Genomic DNA, 14,788 nt, shown 5'->3' with positions numbered 1-14,788 from the left:
ACGTTCTACGTTCCACGTTCATTGTGAATGGCAGTGATACTTGTCAGAAAACTTGACGGAGGGAGAAGTGGTGGTGGATTTTTACAGCTAGCATTTTTGGATTGATTCCGAATGCCGAGGTTCAGCTCCATAAAGAGTCACACCCAACGGAAACAGGCCCTTCGGCCCAACTCGTCCATGCCGACCAGGCTGTCTGCCTGAGCTAGTCCCATTTGCCTGTGTTTGGCCTGTATCCCTCTAAACCTTTCCTCAGCTGGGTCCAGTTATCATCTCCTGTGACGTTTAGTTGAGGAATTTGGATTGCACACAAAAACTGAACAAGGGACTGGGAAAAACTTTTGGCATCAGAACATTTGTCAGACAGTGAACTCTGGCATATGAGTCAGATAATCTAAGTCCATTGACGAGAGGCAGGGCTTTCAGTGAGGGTGATCACATGAACTTAAACTGCACTTGAGCTGCATTTGCTGCAGCTGACGCATTCTCTAATTTCCCCTCCCTCTGTCCTCCCTACACCCACCCCTGCATCATACTCAAACTGAAGTCTGTAGCTCATCTTGAGACATATGGACCTTAACCCATCTTAAACTGTGCTGGTGGCTTAATGCAACACAACACTAAGCCTGCTTTAACCTATCTGTATCCTATCTGGATGCATCACGGCTGGGTACGGCAACTGCTCTGCCCAGGACCACAAGAAACTGCAGAGAGTTGAGACACAACCCAGCACATCATAGGAACCAGCCTCTCCTCCATGGACTCTGTCTATACCTCTCACTGCCTTGGTGAAGCAGCCAGCATAATCAAAGACCCCACCCACCCGGGTCATTCTCTCTTCTCTCCTCTTCCATCAGGTAGAAGATACAGGAGCCTGAGTCGTCAGTAAACTTAGCAACCACACCTCTGGATGGTCACTTGGTCAAGTCCCTGTTTCCCCTCTGATTCTCATTTCTCTGAGCCTCACGTTACGTCTTTCCTGTCTTGGGAGGGGGTAATGCCAGTCAAGTCCACAGACTATGCCCAAAGTGCATAAATCACATCATTTACATTTAATTAATGAAAGAGACTTTATATAAGAACTTTGGCCACCTTGTTAATGCACTTACTCACATTGGTTTCAGAGAAACACATGCCATGATAATCTGTCAGTGTGACATTAATCAATTTTTAAAATATTCATAGAAATTAAACAGAGAAAGGTGTAAAGTGATAAAATAATTTTACTGCCAGGATTAATTGGCCATTTAGGTTTCTATTTTGTCAGCAGTAACGTTCAATCAACAAGATGGCAACTCAGTAAGATTGACATCACTGAATATTTTAATGACAAATGATTAATTTTAAAATAGTTAATCACAGTTTTACTGCTGCAGAATCTATGTTGTTCTATACGATGGTAACCTGGGGATGCACATGTTGAAAACTTATGACCTTGCTGGAAAGTTCCAGTGAGAATATGACATGGCAACAATTACACTTCATTAACTATAGAGCTTTTATCTTATCAACCAGATAGCAGTGAAGTGAAAGGACAAGGAATGAGTAACCTGGCAAGTGTCAGAGGTGAGCTATTATCAATCCCAGGTAACTTGTGTCAATGAGCACTGACCACACGCTGATTAGTTGATTTGATTCCATTACCATGTCAGTCATCAATTACCTTTACTATAAACTGCCGAGCCGTCTGTTCGTCAACTTCGTACGTGATGCAGTACATATAAAACCCAAGCAACGCAGCCAAGCAGATCTGGAAAATAAAAATTAATTTGTGAAGGATTTAGACTGTCTATTTTGTTTTAAGAAGTGCAGTGTTCCTTAATAAAAGGTATTAAAGTCCTTTCTTTCTTCTGAAGTAAATACTAAATCGAGAATGAATATTAATGCTCTACATGTGTCAAATGTTTACTCAGCTTCCATTATGTAGATTGGGAAGACAATATTTATAAAGTACTGATCTGCAGAGACCTCATTTTTCTACAATGCATTGAGTGTGTTGTTAAATGAAATTTGATGAATGCTTTGATTGATGATATCTCTGTGGAAAGTCTTGTGTTAGTCTATGTGCATCCTTGTGGGAAGTTGAATTTGTGCAAGCTTTTCAATCTGATTTATGTTCTATCTCCCCGCACATAGATTAGTTGTTATGACTAACAGGCGGTATCCAACGCAATCCATCCAGACCTTGACCAAATGAAAAACAGATGGAAGTTTCAGTGACGTACATAGTCAACGTGCATGCCAGGATCATCCAAATTAAAATACCAAACCTTATTTATAATCACACTTGCAAAATGAGCATTGGTTATTGTTCTTCTTTGGATATCTTGATGTAACCGAGAATTAATTGGGATCTCCATTCTGCGTACTTCAGAGTTCCCTTTGTGAGGCCCCTTACAAAGAACTTACGTTAAGAGTGAATGCTGGTGTTGCTTTCCTGGCTGAAGTTATAAAATGCCGACCCCTCTTCTGAGCTTCCATCCTACTGGCAAAGGAAACTGGTTTTTAAAACTAAGGGAACCAAAAAGGAAGCATCCGTAACCATATGGAAGGAAGTAGTGCAAGATGGAAACAGTTTACTGTTCATTCTCAGGATGTGGGTGTCACCCGTGAGAATGGTATTTTTTACCCACCCCTAGATGTCCTTGAGATGCTGGTAGAAACCTTCACCCTCAACACTAGCACAGCGGCTTAATACAACTGAGTGCTGGCCACAGCCCCAACAAACGGCTGTTGACCAATCACTTTGTGAGCCGATTTTTTTTTACCCCCATTCAGAATTAAACCCAGTCCCATAAAACTTCAGAAACCAGTTTGAAAGTGCAGTCGTGCTCCTCAAAGCCTTTTTGCCTTAGAATCGCTGGCATACGCTGACAGGGAAAGTTTAATGCAGCTGCAGAGAGATAGGGCAAGGAAGAGACATTTAGGAAGGACGTTTCCCCTAGAGGATCATCAATCCTGAGAAGTGACCTGTTCCCCACCGTACATGGGTCATAAAAGAGGGGAGGAGACCGTGCAAGGGAATGAGAACAAAAGGCAGGGCTAAATCTTCGCACAGATAGTGAGTCTGTGAAGTTCAACTGCAGACACAAGAGACTGCAGATGCTAGGATCTGGAGCAACACACAAGAAGCTGAAGGAACTCAGCGGGTCAGGCAGCATCTGTGGAAGGAAATGGACAGTTGACGTTTTGGGTCGAGGCTCTTCATCTGGACAGGTCTAGACTGTCGACTGTCCATTTCCTTCCACAGATGCTGCCTGACCCGCTGAGTTCCCCCAGCCTCTTGTGTGTTGCTCCAATTTCAATTGCGGGCTTGGTGGCTGAGTCAGGGACCAGGTCACAGAGCGATACAGCAAGGGAACAGGGCTTTCGGCCCACCGAGTTGATGCTGACCATTGAACACCCATTTAAGCTAATCCCATTTTATCTTCCCTGCATCCCCATCAACGGCCCCTAGATTCCACCAATCACTTGCACACTAGGGGCAATACGCAGTGGCAAATTTACCTACCAACCCGCACATCTTTATGTGAGGAAACCGGAGCACCTGGAGGAGACCCAGGCAGTCACAGGGAGAACCTGCAAACTCCACATAGGCAGCACCGGTGGTCAGGATTGAACCTGGGTCGCTGGAGCTGTGAGGCGGTGGCTCTAGTGGCTACACTACTGCACGAATGTTTAAGACTGGATGGGAAGGTGGATGAAGGGAAAGGAAATGAACAGCAGAGGTAAACGTGATTGAGTTTGCAGGCCATCCCTGGGTTACAAACACCCGATTTATGGACAGCCTTACATACAAATGAGCTCCCATCGCATTACTAAATTCACAAGTCCGATGTACATACATACATTCTTTCCTATGAACAGCAGAACTAGTTCCCCATCTCTCTCCACTCTTAGCAATTGCTATTTCTTGTTAGACCATCATCCTCGACCTCGAGGGATAGCCACGACGATGTGCACTTGATACCATTCATTATAACACTGTAGAGGTATGGTTACCGTATCCAGTGATTTTTGAGTATTTTCCAACTTACAGACAAAATCAATTTATGAACATCCATAAAACTGGAACCCATTCATTACTGGGGCTCAAATGGAGTGTAAATGATATTACACCATATATTCTGCTGTTGTAACTTCAGACTACCTACAGCTACCAGTCAAAGCCCCTCAGTTACAGTTGGACATGGCCCATGAACGAGTTAAAAGAAAATCCCCAAGGACGGAGACCATCCAGTGGAAAGGAACACCCTGAGCAATGATGTCAGCACTCCTCAATGTGCAAACATCAAGTCAATCTTTCTTCAACAGGGTGGACTGGTGGGGGGGGCGGGGGGGTCAGCCACGTTCACACTCAGTGCTGGGACAGGTTCGAGGGGCTGAAAGGTCTTCTCCGCTTCCTATTTCCTTAAGCCAATAAGGTTTGAGCTCTATTATCAGTTTCACCTTAAATAATTGTAAACGAGTGGAGTGGAACAGAAATACGTGTCGGGGTTTGTTATCAGAACAAAAGCAGATTCTCCTCTGTAATCACTCCCAACGTTATCCCAAAGCCTCATTCTGTGTAATCAAGTGCTGCAATAATGAAGGAACGTGGTGTGGATTTGAACCTCTGTTGGATATCTGTGTTTAAATCAACTTTGGGAGAGAGCAGGAAGGGAAACAGGGGTCAATCTCTCTGACACCGTGTGCTGTGGCCAAAAGGTGCTGTATTTAACAAGGCAGGAGAAAAGGGGTCAGATTCAGGATTGGAAGGGTGTGCATAACTATTATGTTTGTACATTGGTGAGTTAGATGAGAGCTGGTCAACACTAAAAATGACATTTCTAGCGAGGAGATAATTTGAACCTTTAGTTTTAGCCAAGGTGCGAGTCTTACAAGAGTAAGGCAAAGCAAGATCCCCCATGCTAGGCTGGTCCATGGGACCTTAGGTGTGTTGGCAAACTGGATCCAAAATTGGCTGTGAGTGACAGGAGAGAGTGGGTAGTGGTGGATGGGTGTCTATCCAGTTACCGGTGGTGTACTGCAGGGATTGGTGCTGGGACTTCTGTCACTTGTGATGCATATAAATGATTTGGATGAGAATGTAGGGGGTATTGGTGGAATCTCAGATAGCAAAGACGGTTGCTTAAAATAGCAGGACATGGGTCAGCTGGAAAGCTGGGCGGAGTGATGGCAGATGGACTTTAATCCGGACAAGTGTGAGGTGTTGCACTTTGAGAGGTCAAATTCTGGTAGGACATACAACGTAAATGGCAGGGGCCTTAAGAGCATTGATGTACAGAGAGACCTTGGGGTGCAAGCCCATAGTCCCTGAAAGTGGCGACACAGGTGGACAGCACAGTGAAAAAAAAGCACTTGGTATGCTTGCTTTCGTAGGCCGAGGCAATGAGCACAAGAGTTGGGACGTCATGCTGCAGCTGCACAAAACATTGGTGAGACCCCACTTGGAGTATTGTGAACAGTTCTGGTCGCCACACGACAGGAAGGATGTGGTAGCAAGAGAGAGAGTGCAGAAGAGATTCATCAGGGTGTTCCCTGGAATGGAGGGCTGTAGTTATGTGTAAGGTGAGATTGGATAGGTTGGGTTTATTCTCACTGGAATGTAGGAGGTTGAGGGAGTGACCTTAGAGGTTTACAAAATTATGAGGGGCATCGATAGCATGGATAGCCAGAATCTTTTTCCCCAGGGCTAGAGGCTAGAACTAGATGGCACAGGTTTATGGTGAGAGGGGAAAAATTTAAAGGAGATCTGAAGGGTAAGTTTTCCCCACACAGAGGGTGGTGGTTATATGGAATGAGCTGCCAAAAGAGGTAGCGGAGGCAGATACAATTACAATGTTTAAAAGGCATTTGGACAGGTACTTGGATAGGAAAAGAGTAGAGGGATATGGGCCTAAAACAGGCAGACGGGATTAGCATGGATAGGCATCATGGTTGGTATGGATGAGGTGGGCCGTAGAGCCCTGCTTCTGTGATTCTACCAACATAGCTGGGCGGTTAGCGTAACGCTATTACAATGCCAACGACTCGGGTTCAATTTCGGCCGTTGTCTGTAAGGAGTTTGTACGTTCTCCCCGTGTCTGCATGGGTTTCCTCCGGGTGCTCCGGTTTCCTCCCACATTCCAAAGACATACGGGTTAGGAAGTTGTGGGCGTGCTATGTTGGCACTGGAAGCGTGGCGACACTTGTGGGCTGCCCCCAGAACACTCTACGCAAAAGATGCATTTCACTGCGTGTTTCGATGTACACGTGACTAATAAAGAGATCTTATCTTATCTTAACCAGGGGAAACAGAATATCATGAGCAATAAAAGGAACTGTCTGCAAAACATCACCCATAAAATAAATCCCCACTCCTGATTATAGAACCAAACCATGAAAATATTATCTTAAAGATTAGATATTATGTTTATTTTATAACATTAACAACCTAATTTTCTATTCATTATTACTAAATAAAAATTAATTATTAGTGGATGTTGATCTTATTATGATCATTAATCTTTATTATATGGGTATCAAGTATAAATTATTTGCAATTGATTCAATAAATCACACCTGCAAGATTCAAGACCCACACCACACATTTGTTAAGTAACAAAGGCCATATTTCCATGTTGTTTTAGTCAAATTCTCCTTCTTAGAAACTTCGATATTCATGTATCTTGACAAGGTCTTCTCCACTCTCTCGTACTGAAGGGCATGGTCTGTCAGTTCTGGTGTAAAGTTAATCTAAGGCGTTCTTAACAATGAACTAATGGCTAATGAGAAGGTCAGTAATACCTTTAACTCGCTGCAGAAGGGGGTCTGGGGACAGAAGGCACTCTTGTTCGGATTCACTTTCTTCCTTTCTGCTCATTGGTAATGTACTAAGATGGACTTTTTCCTTTGTTTTTCATTATTTATAACACTGAATTGCATCATTTTACATTGAACTTACAGCTATCCATCTAACAGATTCAGGCTCCACACAAACATTTGCCTAGATTACTATATCAACCCTATCAGCTAACCCGCCATTCCTGCATCACTACAGTTTATCCAGCATCCAGGAAACTAACTGCATCAATGAAATCCACCACAACTATTTTTTGTAGTAGCCAATTCCTCACCTTCCAGAGTGAAGTAGTTTCTGTGGAATTCCCACTGGATGTATTGGTCACCATCTTATATTAAGCGGGAAGGTCTCCCTGTCTACCCACCAAAACTCTGTCATGATCATGAAGGCCTCTATCAGTTCAGCTTCTTGCAAATAATAAGTAGCAGCTGGACAATCTTTCCCAGTAGGTATAACCCTTTGTTTTTTTAAAATATTTCACTCTGAAATCTGCACTGAGTATTCTTTGCCATATTTTCAGTTTGTAGGTATTTCTCAATTATATCTTTAAGTTAAGATCTCATTATCTTTCCTACCACCAGTGGTCTGCAGTTCCCTGCATCTATTCTACCTACAATCCCAAAAGAGCCACAGTGTCACTGTGTATCATTGAGTAGGCCGGTACAGATATAGTTAATCAAATATTAACCCACCCATGAGCTAGTTTTGGTTTAGCTGAATCAATGGAAATACTTGAATTCGCATTTACCATAAAAAGATCATAGTGTGAATTTCCATAATCAGTAAAACGCAGCAGCATACACAATCCGTTTCCATTACTTTCCCTGTGCCACTCCAAACGTTTTTGCAGAAGTGTCGTATACCTTACTTAACTCACAAACTGTGGCCAAACTATCTGCAGTTAGGACTTACATCGAATCCACTGCATGGAAACAGGCAACTGGTGTAAGCTGTATCAAGCCTCCTCTGACCATCTAATCCACTCAGCATCTCCTTCTCTTCCGACCTTCCTCACGTACTCATTTCCTGTTAGATAGATCTGTTCAAATTGTCGTAGTTCCTTGCCCTTACCATTCACTGCAGAGAGAAGGTTCTATGTATAAAATCTGAATCAATTTATGAAGAATTTGTACCCAGCATTTTGATAGCGTCCAGCTTTTCCATACTGGCTATTAGAAGCATGATTATTCCCCTGTAAGGTTCGCCCACCTTTGTTTCTTTTTACTGTTCCTCTCCTCAAACTTCTTCAAGTCATAGTAAAAGTGAAGAAAAGTTAAAAGAATCAAGGGTGAGATTCAACCTGGGCAAGTGATATTGAACTGATGGCCACTCTGTGTGGAAAAACCTGCCCCTCAGATCTCTTTTTAAATTTCTCCCCTCTCACTTTAAACCTGTGCCCTCTAGTTCCAGACTCCCCTGCCTTGGGGAGAAGATTTTGACTATCTATCCTATCTAGGCACCTCAATATTTTGTAAACCTCCATTTTCTCTTCCAAAAGCTGTCAATTTACAATTGTTGTATTGTCCAAGACCAGTATTATCATCAACTCTCATTTCTGTCCATGCATAAATGTACGGTGCAACATACCAGACCAGGTCACCTGAAACATTATTTACTTTCCAATTGCGCTCAGGTTTTAAACGACTGGAATAGACCAACTTAAGGCAAAATTAAGTGAAACTAGAAAACCAAACAACGTGATCTCTTGGTCTGGTGGCCAATAAGGTCAGAATCGGGGAAGTTCTCCTCTCATGCTCTGGAGGCATAGAGTATAACAAGGAGTTGCCAGTTCTTTATGATTGTCCAGATGTCTTTGGGAACTAAAGATTGATCAAGGACACTGCTTCAGGCAACAGTGGGAGAAACTTCAATGGTTCAGCAATCAACTGTGTTTCTGCTTTTGTAAAAACTGCTCTTCGGCAATTGTAAGAATATTCCAGATTGGTTAAAAAAAAGGGTATTGGTATTGGTTTATTATTGTCACTTGTACCAAGGTACAGTGAAAAACTTGTCTTGCAAACCATCGTACAGGTCAATTCATTACACAGTGCAGTTACATTGAGTTAGTACAGAGTGCATTTAGGTAGTACAGGTAAAAACAGTAACAGTACAGAGTGAAGTGTCACAGCTACAGAGAAAGTGCAGTGCAATAAGGTGCAAGGTCACAACAAGGTAGATCGTGAGGTCAGAGTCCATCTCATTGTATAAGGGAACCGTTCAATAGTCTTATCACAGAGGGGCAGAAGCTGTCCTTAAGTCTGGTGGTACGTGCCCTCAGGCTCCTGTATCTTCTACCCTATGGAAGAGGAGAGAAGAGAGAATGTCCTGGGTGGGTGGGGTCTTTGATTATGCTGGCTGCTTCACCAAGACAACAAAAGGTAAAGACAGAGTCCAAGGAGGGGAGGCTGGTGTCCGTGATGCGCTGGGCTGTGTCCACAACTCTGCAGTTTCTTGCGGTCCTGGGCAGAGCAGTTGCCGTACCAAGCCATGATACATCCAGGTAGGATGCTTTCTATGGTGCATCAGTAAAAGTTGGTGAGAGTCAAAGGGAACAAACCGAATTTCTTTAGCCTCCTGAGTTTGACATAAAGTCAAGAATCATCCAATCAGGGTGATTGGCGGAGAAAGAGCAAGTGGACAGGCAGTTTACAAGGATCGATGGAGGTGGTGTGCTGGAGGGGAGGTTAGGGGCAGGAGTTATATCATGAATCCCCCGAGAAAGAGCTAGGCTATCCGACCCAATCCCGATCGTGGGTTTCCCCCGGGTGCTCCAGTTTCCTCCCACATTCCAAAGACGTACGAGTTAGGAAGTTGTGGGCATGCTGTGTTGGCGCTGGAAGCGTGGCGACACTTGCGGGCTGCCCCTAGAACACTCTACAGAAAAGACGCCTTTCACTGTGTGTTTCGATGTACATGTGACTAATGAAAGAGATCTTATTTTATCCTATCCCACTACACGTCAGGTTTGAATCAGGTCAGGGATCAAAAAGAATGTGGTTTCAGCTCGGCTTGGATTGGGCCTGCTAATTATAAATAAGTGTGTTGAGACCCAGTGCTTTATTTACAACCTGACTCTCCAATCTGAGATTAGTGGGTGTCTCTGTTAATCAGGCACCCTTGGAACTTTGGTTGTACTGGACAATTACTACTCCAACACACTTTTAATTCACTTTTTTTTAAAAAGATGTACAGTCATATCATCAAGTTTCCAGTAAGTTTCAAGCAAGCACAGAAAATAGAACAGGTGAGTGGCGGAGGTGGAGGGGAGGTTTGATAGAAGTTTCTATTATGAGAGGCATGGACAGAGTAGGGAGCTGGTGTCTTTTCCCTGTGGTCAGAAAGCCTAACACATGAGGGCGACCATTTACGGTGAGAGGAGGGGCAAGTTCAAAGGAGACGTGCGGGGGCAAGTTGTTTACACAGAGAGTGGTGGGTGCCTGGAATGTGCTGCCAGGGGTGGTGGTGGATGCAGATACGACAGAGGCGTTTAAGAGGCTCTTAGATAGGCATGTGAATATGCAGAGAATGGAGAGATATGGACTATGTGCAGGCAGAAGGGATCAGGTGTCATTATCTTAATTAGTTCAGCACAATATTGTGGGCTGAAGGGCCTGTTCCTGTGCTGTGGTTCGATTTTCTATTGGAATTTCCAGTCAACCAGGTAGTGGATTATTGGAGTTTTCCTGTTAATGTTTCGGGCTCAGGTCAAACCAGGTAATAAAAATAAATTTTCAGCTTTGGATCAGATTGGACTGGCCGTGGACAGGTCTGGTCTCAATTCTATACCCAAGCGAATGTCCAACCAGGGACAAGCCAAGCCAAAAACTGCCACAGCCATACGCACAACACAGGTCCCTATAACATGGTGGTGCATTCAGGCTGGGAGGTCGCTGTTGAAATCACACTCCCAGAATTCCTCCAGTATCACTGCATCAAACTATATCCAGATTTCTGTTTTATTTTGGTTTTGCCTGCACGTCCATTCAGTCTCGGTACATCTACAGGGATGTTTTCTCTGTCATTGCTACTAGTATTCCCATTCTGGTAGTTGTCTATCTGTCTAAAATTCGGACAGGAGGTCCCAAGGACCTCATCAATATTTCTAGCCAATCCAACAACAAAAAGCTTTGCAAACCATTACCTCTGTTACACATTTGCCAGGCTTGAAACTACCATCTCACTTCTCGGAGGACCTTTCCAAGCTGCATGCAGAACAGGACTCCCTCTTGTCAGCTTGGATTGAATTTAAATCCAGATCCCAAGAGTGAAACAACACTGGAGCACAAAACTCCTGCATCTCAGCAATGCCCACTGCAATTTATTAGAGATACAAACTATCCTTATAAGGGGAAAAGCTATTTTAGCATGGGTTCTTTTGACCTCCATTGTTATCCTAGCTAGCTGAAATCTTTCCTTTATGAACAATTACACTCTAAATAATTTTACTAAACAGTAACTTATCTAAAAAGGACGAACAACCTAGCATTGGAATACATCACTGTGGCACGATTTTTTTTACAACAAGCAATGCATCATCTGCCTTACTGTGACCATCACCGACCAGCAGGTTGGTACTAAGTTAGAGTAGCCGATACCCATGGCATTGCTCATTCTGCTTCTGAGGACTGACTATTCCATAGGAACAAGAGTATGCCATTGTGTAACTCTGGGGCTAGAGGGCCACTGAACATAAGTGAACCTTGTCCCACCCAAGGTGTTCAGTCGTACAGACATAGAGCACGGAAATCGGCCCTTCAGCCCAACGAGTCCGTGCCGACTCACTGACACTATCCCTACTCCCATTTTATTCACCGCACATTCCCAGTAACTCTCCTCCCGAAGTCGAACACGTGCTATCGGCAACTTACAGTGGCCAATTAACTGAGTGACCCACGCATCTTTGGGATGTGGGAGGAACCGGAGCACCCGGAAAAATAAACAGGGAGAACAATGCAAACCTCACACAGACAGGATCGAACCTGGGTCAGTGGAGCTATGAGGTCACAGCTCTACCAACTGCACCACTGTGTGATAGTTTAATTGGGCAGTGAGAGCTCGACTACAGGCATAAACAGAGATCGCAAATCTGTGATTAATTCCTTTAGAGCAAGACAAAATAATTCTGTCTCTGTTTGCTTTCCATGACCAAATGTTACATTTTAACTTGCGAGGAGCTCAGAGCTTTTTTAATTTAAAGTATGCGATCTCCCATTGACTTAAGTGGAAATTATTATTGGGAGAGGAGTATACTGGTTTATACTTTATGACCCAATGACAAACATTCCAAGCCAGTCAGGAGCAAGTGTGTCTTCGCAGAAAGTAACCTTAGGAGTTAAACTAAGCCATGCAAATATAGATCAATCCTCATTGTGAAGTCATATTATACATTCCAAACCCACATTCATAATGAAAACTGCCAATGCAAACTTGTCACACTGTAATGCTGAAGTGTCTCCGCATGACCCATTTGCGACGGCAGTCTGTATTAGCAAGTGCACGTAATACAGTATTTCTGATTATCTATATATTACTGCTGAATCAAAGTGACTTTAGGATAATGCACGTGAAATAATTGCAAAAGATGCATTGGCATTTTGTTGGGAAAAATCTCAGTTCTATGCATTCTAAATGCAATTTATATTTCCTCAGTCCATCACAGAGCAATATATCCCTCTTTGCTTCCCCTTCCAAAGTGCCTGAGTTGGTCTAACATTCATTATTCAATTCCAGATTCCAGCATCTTGCTTCTCCATTATTCAATATCATTTGTTTTCAAACCTTTTGGGGGAAAGGAAGCCACAATTTATTTGAATCATGGTCCCATATGATTGGCTTCAAACTCCAAAACTGTTCGTTTCAATTACTGAAAACAGGTGAAATGAGTAAGTGCCTAAGAAACTATGCTTGAAAAGTGGGTGAAAGTTAGAGGTGTACACACTTTGAGAAACACTCCCATCTGGTGAACAGCGTGACACAACAGGCTGTGTTCCCTGTTCCATGTGATGCCCACATCTACCTTCACTGTATTGTCGTTTTGCCTGGTTTAGTATAATGTTCTAGAGTCCACTCACAATGCAGTCCTGTGTCTTATCAAGCGATTGTCAGAAGACGCAGTGTAACCATTAGAAGGTTCTGTGTACTGACAGAACACTAGGAACAAGTCACTTCCAAATGCATCAAGGATCCCCCACCATCCAGGTCACGTCCTCTTCTCAATGCTACCGACAGACAGGAGCTACAGAAGCCTGAAGTCCCACACCACCAGGTTCAGGAACAGCTACTTCCCTTCAACCATCAGGCTCTTGAACCGACCTACACAACCCTAATCAGTACCTCAGCAACGGAACACACGCACTACCACGGACTGTGTCTTTTTTTTTGCACTATCATCTTTTTGCCTCCTCACAGTATTTTTCCTGTCTTGTATAATCCATGCATAATTTATATTCTGTGTGTTGTCTGTACTTACGTGCCCGTGATGCTGCTGCAAGGAAGTTTTTGCATTGCACCTGTACCTCACCGTACTTGCGCATATGACAAACTCCACTTGAACTTGGACTTGGACTTCGACAAACGCCCCTCGCTCAACGTTAACCATGCAAACCAACACGGGTTTAAGCAATCTCGCCCAGCGTGCATTCATCAGCGACCCCTGCAATAATGTCAGCCCCTGCAGCAAGATTGCAAACAAATAAACAGAAGGGCATCGGTTGCATAGATTTAAAAACAAGATGCTTACAATGATGCCGACCCAGTACGGGGTGTCCCTGAGCAGCAGGGAGGAGCTGATACTTCTCATGATGAAGGCCACCACGGTGATTGCAATGGCCAGCAGCAGTTGCAGGGCGGCGATGAGCAGGGGGAAGCGGCAGCCGCAGCACTTGTGCGGGTCGTCCCGCCGGCCCGCTCCCTCCTTCCCCTCCTTCCCGCCGCCCTCCTCCCGGGCGGCCGCCGCGCCCGCACTCTGCCCTGCTCTGCCGCCTTCCCCGTCCGTTCCCATGGTGGCCTGCCGCGCCAGGCGGTGGGGGAGACCCTTCAGGGGAGGGGTGGGTCCGGTGCCGAGTCCGGACGAATATGGAGAACATTCAGGGAGCAGTCCCCACCCTGCAGTCCCACAGAGGGATGATGAGGAAGGGGGGCGGCGAGGGGGGACTCGGACGTCCCACCGAAACGGCGCTCACAAGGACGGTGCACACTCCTCGGGAGGGAGCCGGGGCTCTCAGTGGGAGGTGCGAGGGGCTGCAGGCGGTGGGGTCCGGAGCGGCACACTGCCTGGCCATCGCCACCCTCCCCTCACTCCTGATCCCTCCCGATGCCCTCCCCTCACTCCCGATCCCTCTCTCCTGATGCCCTCCCCTCACTCCCGATCCCTCACTCCCAATGCCCTCCCCTCACTCCCGATGCCCTCCCCTCACTCCCGATCCCTCACTCCCAATGCCCTCCCCTCACTCCCGATCCCTCACTCCCAATGCCCTCCCCTCACTCCCGATCCCTCACTCCCAATGCCCTCCCCTCACTCCCGATGCCCTCCCCTCACTCCCGATGCCCTCCCCTCACTCCCGATCCCTCACTCCCAATGCCCTCCCCTCACTCCCGATCCCTCACTCCCGATGCCCTCCCCTCACTCCCGATGCCCTCCCCTCACTCCCGATCCCTCACTCCCAATGCCCTCCCCTCACTCCCGATCCCTCACTCCCGATGCCCTCCCCTCACTCCCGATGCCCTCCCCTCACTCCCGATGCCCTCCCCTCACTCCCGATCCCTCACTCCCAATGCCCTCCCCTCACTCCCGATCCCTCACTCCCGATGCCCTCCCCTCACTCCCAATGCCCTCCCCTCACTCCCGATCCCTCACTCCCAATGCCCTCCCCTCACTCCCGATCCCTCACTCCCAATGCCCTCCCCTCACTCCCGATCCCTCACTCCCGATGCCCTCCCCTCACTCCC

General features: G+C 45.6%; 1 protein-coding gene across 2 annotated transcripts in view; it reads right to left on the bottom strand.

Moving 5' to 3' along the window:
• sspn (sarcospan (Kras oncogene-associated gene)) overlaps window positions 1-13,925 on the bottom strand; it is a 43,108-nt gene extending 29,183 nt beyond the window's left edge. For both annotated transcript variants that reach the window (XM_052033812.1, XM_052033813.1), the window contains exons 1-2: window positions 13,581-13,925; window positions 1,661-1,747 (exon numbers count right to left, since the gene is read on the bottom strand). In XM_052033812.1, coding sequence (XP_051889772.1) covers window positions 1,661-1,747; window positions 13,581-13,841 — 348 coding nt within the window. In that variant the 5' untranslated portion in view covers window positions 13,842-13,925. The remainder of the gene's footprint in view (window positions 1-1,660; window positions 1,748-13,580) is intronic.
• Between the last annotated feature and the right edge of the window lie 863 nt (window positions 13,926-14,788).

The sequence above is a fragment of the Pristis pectinata genome, chromosome 19 (assembly GCF_009764475.1).
Source record: "Pristis pectinata isolate sPriPec2 chromosome 19, sPriPec2.1.pri, whole genome shotgun sequence".
Lineage (NCBI taxonomy): Eukaryota > Metazoa > Chordata > Chondrichthyes > Rhinopristiformes > Pristidae > Pristis > Pristis pectinata.
This window is presented reverse-complemented; position numbering and strand designations above follow the sequence as displayed.